The sequence below is a fragment of the Styela clava genome, chromosome 11 (assembly GCF_964204865.1).
Source record: "Styela clava chromosome 11, kaStyClav1.hap1.2, whole genome shotgun sequence".
NCBI lineage: Eukaryota > Metazoa > Chordata > Ascidiacea > Stolidobranchia > Styelidae > Styela > Styela clava.
Window position 1 is genome coordinate 12390979 of NC_135260.1, and position 9167 is coordinate 12400145.

Sequence of the window (9167 nt, forward strand, 5' to 3'; positions counted from 1 at the left end):
AGTCTAATATCTACAAAATGTATACATTAGTATGAGATTTTAATTGGTAAAGCAAAAGAAAAACATGATGACATCTAAAAATCTGGTGTCTCACCAGATAAATAAAGCATACAAAAAGAAAATCAATCTGATTGAAAAATAGAAAGCAATACGTGCGATAACTCATATTAGGTATAGAGTGAAATGAATCCAGATTCATTCAATACAAATAAAATGTACATGGTCGAGATTGGCTAACTATCAGGCAGAGATAGTCAATAATATGGCTATCCATTTGTGACTGGAAACTATAAAATATAATCTCACACTTCCACAGACAAACAGGCTGAAGATATATTTATGAGGGCCACGCACCATCAAACTTTGAGACCCGCTGTTTTTGAGAGTGACCCAATAAACTCTTCAAAACACAAAAACAAACCCTTCACAAAATTCAAAATACAATTTTGCGTTATAAATAGTGATTCAATTATTTTTCAGGCATTTCAAGAAATTCAAAATCCTCCTCTAATGTGCCAAAATATATATATTTTCCAATTACCACTGCAACAATGATAATGATATTATTATAAATTCTCAATGTTCTTACATTGAATAGCAAGGTAAAGGGCAGAAATAGCAGTGTGTTAGCAATAATAACTAAATAAAAACTATTGAGTTACCCAAATTGTTTGTACTATTATTCGTTGCAATATGGCACACGAATAAAAAAAACTTGTAACTCAAGGAAAGCAGAGTTCAGTAGTCCATATTCGCAAAAATCACAGATATCACAAAATCATATGTATGACTTTTTTCATTGGGAATAATAACCAGATAATAGGCTGTTATAAAAACTGGACAGGTGTTGCTCAGTGCAGTAAAACATGTTAGTACGTATTCAAGCGTTAGGCACTCTTAATAACTTTTTTTAATCATGTAATGGTTGAAAAAACCTGAATTAATAAAGAGTTAATTAAACCTGAATTAATAAAGCAAAATGATTCCTTATTTTGAAAGAATGAATATAAACCAAAAAATCATAAAATTACAATAATTGGTTCGGAATTGAGATTTTCAGAGCAGATTCAGTTATGCTTAGCATTCATATACCTGAGAAGACATACCGGTAAGTGTAACGAAATTGTGAGAGAGAAATTGATTGCCGTTTACTCAACTATACAATCTAGCTAAAGTACATGCTCACCTTCTAAAAAGCCTTCAACATAATAGTATTCTGAACCATACCCAATTGACAGCAATGAATTTTATGTATGTGAGCTTTTCAGCTCACACAAAATGTTATATGTCAAATATTAAGATTTAGAAACAATAACCTTTTGCAGCTTTTATTACTTTTTCATATGATATTGCTGAGCCATGCATGTTCCTCACAAGAAATGTAGTTAATAATACTGAACATAAAATCAATAGAGATTTAAACCAAACCAAAATATTAATAACTGTTTAGTATTAATTTGAACTGATTTTTCATTAATTTATTGTCTCAAAGTCTCAAAGCGATAATAAATTTCATTTTAGTTGTGTAATAAAGTTAACAAAGTCATATAGTAAGTCCTGTGGAGTCAATAGCGGTTTCAAATAGACTGAGATAATTCTAAAAAAATGCAATAAATCAGATTATTTTCCTGCCATGTACTAATCATATTGATAACCGTATTAAGAAACAATTAATCAAATTTTAGACATTAAAGCAAAATACATGATAGCAAATTATGAATCAAGAATCATCAATGGAAAATACCAAAATTTATCTTGCGTTTAGACATCATTTTTGGTATGATTAGTCAGTTCATTCATATCGTTTGAAATTTGTTGATCAAATTGACCAGTCTCAGTAAAAAGATAAACACAGTAAATAAAGCTACAATTTAGAAATTACAAATGGCTGGATGCTGTGGAAAATTGAAAGATATTTTATCTCGACATGGACCGCATATTATATCGCAATATAAAAACAAAAACCAAACTCTTGTGTTATCGCTGGGGAGAAAATGGCATATGAATCATGATAAGATATCGATGATGCACCAGAAAGGCACATTTATCGTATAGATTGTGCTCAGTAATATACTCTGTTGTACGTACAATAAATATCTATGAAGAGAGACTACAATGATGCCTTGCTCCTGATCATACACACCTATAACAATAACAAAGCTTCCGTGGTGAAAGATCATGCACTATGTGTTGACCAGTCAGTAGTTTCATTCTTTTTTTTGTAGATTATGTGCTATTATTTATCTTCTATTGCCTTGAAAGCGAGAACCTTGTTCTTGAAGGATCTGCGAAAGTAATATAATATTCTGTCAAATTATTTTCCCACTTGTATTACATGTGTTATATAGCATTACAGAATTGGCTTTAATCAACAAGCACGTAAAAAGGACAAGGTTGCAGCTGCAAGTACTCCATTGACAATAAATCAATGCAAGCTAGTCACTTAAGATTCACTCTATTTTTCATATTCCATTGATCACAGTTTCGAAGACTTGAAAAAATTTGCGGAAATCAAATAAGACTATTTATTGCATTGGGAGCCCCTGTGTTGGTGAATCTGACGTGGGCCATTTGTACAGCATTCGAATTGGTGCAGGGACATAAAAATGCAAAAAGAAAGTTCAGGGTTGAAGTAGATTATAAATAAAAATATTCAAGTACAACAGTTTTAATAAAAAAAACTACTGATCGACTGTATTGTAATTTTGTCTGGTAAGACAGATTTAATAATAGCCAAATATGCTGTGTCCAAACACCCATACATACCAAACATACCCTAACCTAGAATGACATACCTTAGCTTTTGATGTTTGTTCCACATTAGCTCCTTTTGAAGAATTCGACAATTCTCTTGAAACAACACACAAAAACTCAGCTTGATCTTCATTGCCATATGTATACTGCGATCCAACGCTAACCAGCTGGCATTGAAGAATAGGTTACATAGATTAATATAAAATATCAGGGTTCCAGATACAGTCAGCTGGAAATTGGAACCAAATCCATCAAAGATAGTCTATATTGGTAATTCTTTGATTGGGTAGATTCGCAAGAGGGCAAGAGAGATATAACAGAGGAGGGTACATGAGATTGATATAGCTGACGGGCAAAAAAAAGAGAGTAATTGAGGGGTGATAGAACATTCTTAAAAATTTACAAATATCCCAAAACTTGTCTTGCTTAAGGGTTGTATCAGACCAACATGTCTCCAAATATTAAGAAAACTTGTTGACAATCCCAAGTTCATCCACATCATTAGATGAACACTTTGTAACCTAATTAGTACACTGGTGTAATAGATTTGTAATGAATCTGTTAGCATTGCCTGTTGGGTGGCAACCATTCTGGATGATTGTCTTAAAAATTTAGCAATGGAACATATAAAAGGAAAGTTGCATAATCTTTGCAAATATATATTGTGAATTGTGATATACACCAAGAGTAGACAAGATCGTGATAGTTGCAACACAAACGCACTCAATTGACCTAAAAAATGAAGTTTTGTCATTCACAAACATGATTCATTAGACTCGAGTTACTGTTTTTTGTTAACTAATTATCTTTAGCAACCTTCAACATCTCCATTAAATCCCGCTTTGCAACATGGACACTATGTTTTGATCATCATCAGTTTGTTAGAAAAAATTTTACATACAGAGAAATTTACTGAAATGCCACCATTTGCATTGGCGATGTCAACAATATAATGGCCTATCACTGTTATGTTTTCGGTGAATTTACAAACGCGGCCGATGGGAAAGGTTCACATGGCGAGCACAGCTGTTCTTGTACAAAATTAAAAATGCAAGAATGCCGAACTGAGATAAGCAAAATGAGGTGTAATATGACCTCCTAGTCTGAATAATTCAGTTGTCATTCTCGAAAAAATTATAAGCTTATCATGTAAAAACGCACGAATTGGTTGTCTACAAATAGCAGGTCTTTTATAATTCATGTAAAATACCAACCTGCTCAAATTTCCATCCATCTGACATAGTGGAAACCATTTGTGTTAGTTCTGCTTCTGAACATTGTAGTACTCTGTATACATGCTTTACTTGGGGCTAAAATATGTAAAAAGACTTATTACTAATAAAATACATTCGAACCGAAACAAGCATAAATGGTTATATTATTAACACATTACTCTCTATGGCTGCATTGTGGGCTGGGGCATGCAGTCTCTATGTCTAGGCTAGGGTAGAGAAATCAATTCAGATTAATGAAAAAGGGGTTAAAAAAGCAGACTGTAAGTCATGGTTTTTCTCATTCTACGGTCGATGCTTCACTAAAATAATTGAAAAACAATAGTAACCACAGAAACCATATGCCACATAAATAAGGTCATACTATAATGAATCCGTTGAACAAATGCTTGCATGAACATATGCAAAATGCAAAACCATGATTAAACTTTTTATATGAATGCTAAATGTGTAAACACAATACTCAAAGACAGGTCTATGGTACATGATCCTATATAAACAAAAAAGATTTGCCAAACAAACCACATTATATGTGGTATAAACCACCCAAATGCTTTTGCGATAAAAATTCGATGAATTATTAAAATTCACCATTTATTTTCTTCAAAAGCGAGGGGGGCTAAATAAAAATGGAAAACAAAAATTTGGTAGATCATGATTGAAAAGTCTTGCAATTGCATGTTGTCACAAAAATGATTATAGGTTGTCAAGTAAAACTTGGCTATGAGGAAAAGTGAATAGAATAAGATTTACATATTTATCCAGGGGAGAGGAAGGTCGATAACATGACTTAATCATATGGCGAACCACGACCTCTAGTCCCGTTACCAGTCCATTTCGGGTATGGGATTAGTTAGTCAATTATTTGTTTTCGAAAGCATGGAACTGACCAGCGGTTACGTGAACCACCCTGTGGCGACGAGGAGTCCAGCAATCCTCTCGCTCATAACTGTCCCCGCATGGGATTGGAAGTTGCGAACCCACGCAGTCCAATCAGAGATGCGGTAGCGAGCGTATTGCTAACGCTTAGCACGATGTTGTTTGCAGAACAAACTGGCAAATTAGGATCATGCTTTATTTTTAAAATGTGTAATTTGACTTTATCCCACAGACTCACTTGCACATTATCCGAGTAGCAATTTCATGATTACCACCTCAATTTGATATAACATAATTTTTGACTATTTTTATAACTAAACAAAGTATTGTTACTTGTTAGGTAACATTACATACCATAGTTTATAATGTATAATACATGTTCTATTTGTTTATACTATATCTGTGAAAGTGTAGTGGTTGGTAACAGCATTGGATTTAACTGTTTATAACGGAGGTATAAAACTTTGTGTTTGAATTCAATGACCGTAGTAGCTATGTACCATCCCCGGTATTCTTGTAGTGCGTGTACCAGGTTAGGCCATAATTTTATTCCAATTTTCTTTATTTTAGTTCTATTACGAGTTCTGGACTGTCTGTTTTGGCCAAGTGAATACACCCCCTGCCCCAAGGATTCAGTCCCTTTACACAACTTGATGTAAAGTAGGCAAACAAAATTAGTTACCTCCATATTGGTACACATACTTCTGGAGCGCACTATACCATACTGATCCAGTGAAAAACAAAGCATTTTCTTACATATATAAGTGTCTGCCCATCTAGAGACTTGATCATGGAAAATAATTCACAACAGCGAAATAGAAATAAATTTACTTGGACAACTTTGAGATCCCTGTCCATCATCCTTTCTTTAATGAGTCTGATAAGTTCAGCAATGTTATAAAATTCTGCTTCTTCTAATACACCTATAAAAAAATTTAGTAGTCAAAAATGAGATAAGTCCATATATGAATCGCTGGTTATACCAGATTTTTATTGGGCAATTTAGAGCTGAAAATATACAAAACTTAGCGATAAAATTAAATTAAGACAATGCTATTGGACATTTGCAAGAGGTATAATAACCTAACCACATGCATGAAAAATACTCATATCAAACAGATGGTTATGCAATTATAAAGATTATTTCCATATTTTGAATAACTCTCAATATCTAAATGAATTCTAGTATTCAAATTTTAGCATAAATATGATTCATACAATTCCTATTCAAAATGCAATAGTCTGAGTGTCCATTGTTGAATCGAAGTCCATAAATTAAAGATCATTGCAGATGGTGTTTTTACATAAAGCTGGAAAGGTATTATAGATGAAAAATAACATATTTGTATGCATATGAGAGAAGAAAAATGCGTATAGTACTCTACCTTCCTCTGCAAGGTCTTTATTGATCACTAGTTTTCCGTGTCGTAAATAATTCAGGACGGGACCAAAATAGGTCGGGTCTCGGTCAATCAAGTATGCCCCTGTTTCATCCTAAATAAAAAAGAGTTTAATGTTAAATTGAGCATTGACAAGGGTATTCATTTGCCTTGCATACTGGTGCTTTACATAAAAATTAAACAATGAGACAGACTTGTGAAAGTCAAGTGGACTAATGGATACATTACAATCGGTAAATCTCGTAAAATATTCCTCAGGGAACTCTTAAAAACATAACATACTCTATTCCCATATGAATAAGATTTATTAATATACATTAGAAATGCTGACCAATAAACTGGCAAAAATAATAGTTTAAAATAAATAGTCCAATCTTTTCAATACTGATTTAAATGGAGCTGAAATGTTGAGTGAATGGAATATATATATAAATTTAAATATTTGAACATTATAATAATTTTCAATTAGTTATTCTAAGAAATTGATGTTCGACTTCAGACCAATCTAGGCTAATTCTATATCTGTATTGTACTGTAGAAAACCTGCAAAACTTCCACTATAAAAATCAATCACTAATACTATACCAAAATCACATATTTTAGAATATATATTCGGCATTCCATATTTAGAATAAAGTATCAGAATGTACAAAGGATAGTCAATTCCGCAAACCACTTGCGGAAGAGGTGAAGAAATATAAACCACCTGAATAAAATGGAAGTTTTTTCTATGAATAACAGGATATAATTTCTATCTGAAATAATATTCAGCAATAGCGAAGGATGGGATCATATAATATATGTAATCAATTTGACCCACAAACCACTGAAATAAATATTTTATAAAGTGAAACTGACCTTCTAGTACAGGAGTCAGAATGATCTAATATACTTCATTTACTCCAAAGGAATAGTTAGAATAATGGCAAAAACCAAACGATCTATCATTTCGAATACCTCTCCAAACAATACTTTTGGAGTGCAGAAATAATAAATATTACGAAAGTGCAGAACAGTTATGATATCAATGATTTGATTGGTAGCCTACTCTATTTTACAGCCAATAGAAGTTAAATAAAAGCCTTTCTAATTATACTAGGAGACCTAATCTGCCCAAATCAAAACTAGCCTATTCAAATATCAAAAATATCGAACATAATAAATTTTGAATGTTTTCAAGTATCCAATTCATGATTGTTACAATCAAAAAAGGAAATGATATAACAAACCTTATCAGAATCTATATCTGGATCCTCTTGACAAAGTCTGTAGAGAAAAGATTTTGGATATTTGCTTAATGTTGATAAAGTTGTGACAAAATGTTTTCCTCCGACATTCAATCGAATCCATCTGCTTTTTCCATTTCCATTTGTCATAATTCCATTGATGCACCTAGAGTCCGTACCTTCACTCAATTTGCTTGTAGATGAAATCATACTTTCTGAAGCTGGAGGTGGATCTGGTGCCATTCCCGGCAATTTCATTTTTTTTGCACATTCTACACCATTAGCTTCTGAAGATAAACTGCTTGTACCATTGGTACTACTACATTCTTCTTCCATTCGATTTTGTTCTTCACTTAAACTACTACTGGACATTTTAATTGATTTTATAGTGATAATATGCAATATAATTTACTGTAAGATGTAAGGATATATAGTTATGCGATAACAAGAAATCAAGATGTCGTAGTATCAAAATTCAGATTAATAAACCAAACTAATTTCATTTTGCTAATTTTCAATGTTACTTTACTTTGGATCACAATTTTTCAAAATGAGCCGCTAGGGGGCCACAAGCACGGTTTTCAAATACATGCATACCTGATGGAAACCCGCTAAAAACAAAACTTTATTTTATATTTTTCATTGAGGAACATGGGCCACAGAGTGTTGACAATCATTGAAAGGGCATAAATCATGAAATTCAGAGAACCACAGCTTTAGATGCTTTATAATACAAATGTCATTACATGAACTTTTATGCAAAATTTAATATTTCATGTTTAGAGATTGACTTACTATCATTCAGACTCTTCCACCACAAAAATAATGAAATGTCAGAATTATAACACTATTATTTTACACTCGATGAAATAATTCCCAGGTTAGAATAAGGTTAAATAAAACATAATTTAAAGCAGAAGAGACACTAAATTTTATATATAGATTTAAAATTTCATGAAATTAGAATTTAAAAGCTTATTTTCGAACTTTTATATAAATACCCGCATTATGTAACAAATCTAAAAAAATCACTTTAAAACAAAGAATATAGGAAATATATTAATGAAAATGAGCTGGACATACACGGATAAAATTACAGATTAATTATTTAGACATGTTCACTCATTAACTAATATTTTAATTTTTTATAATCAGGAACATCTTTTAATAAAGACTCAACACCTGTAACTTTGTTATATTCTATAAGAAAATCTTGGGTAGTTTTGCTTTTAACACTTTCAATCAGTCATTTCATGCTCCACATCTAAAATTTAAAAATCCGGCAGAAGGATAATAGCATTACAGCCAACAAATTGAACATTCATATTTCACAGTCAATTCACTTTAAATTATTATAGTCATTGTAAATGGCACTCAGCTCATGGCCAGCAGACTACTGCTCTATGCGCCCAAGCGGCGACAAAGGACTGGCTTGAGAAACCGGCTAGACAAGCCAAACACATCTGATTTAATTTAAAGAAAACCTTTCAACTGGCCATAAATATCAAAACAATTTGTTCCCGGTTTGTCTTTCCTCAAATTGACCTGATAAGATATTCTTACCACATTCCCACTGCACTACATTTTCAAGCCTGAGACCTATTTAAAAAACAGGAATTTCAATATTCATTCAGCCAGAGTTTAGACAGAGGCTAGATTAAATCCATCTATGACTT

The 9167-nt window shown here is 32.3% G+C and overlaps 1 protein-coding gene across 1 annotated transcript; it reads right to left on the reverse strand.

Moving 5' to 3' along the window:
- Window positions 1-22: 22 nt before the first annotated feature.
- On the reverse strand, window positions 23-7911 carry LOC120333389 (BTB/POZ domain-containing protein KCTD5-like). The gene is made up of 6 exons (XM_039400805.2): window positions 7495-7911; window positions 6251-6359; window positions 5697-5788; window positions 3969-4064; window positions 2796-2921; window positions 23-2285 (listed from the first exon to the last, which is right to left on the reverse strand). The coding sequence occupies exons 1-6, from the start codon at window positions 7861-7863 to the stop codon at window positions 2241-2243; spliced, it is 837 nt and encodes a 278-aa protein (XP_039256739.1). The 5' UTR covers window positions 7864-7911; the 3' UTR covers window positions 23-2240.
- Between the last annotated feature and the right edge of the window lie 1256 nt (window positions 7912-9167).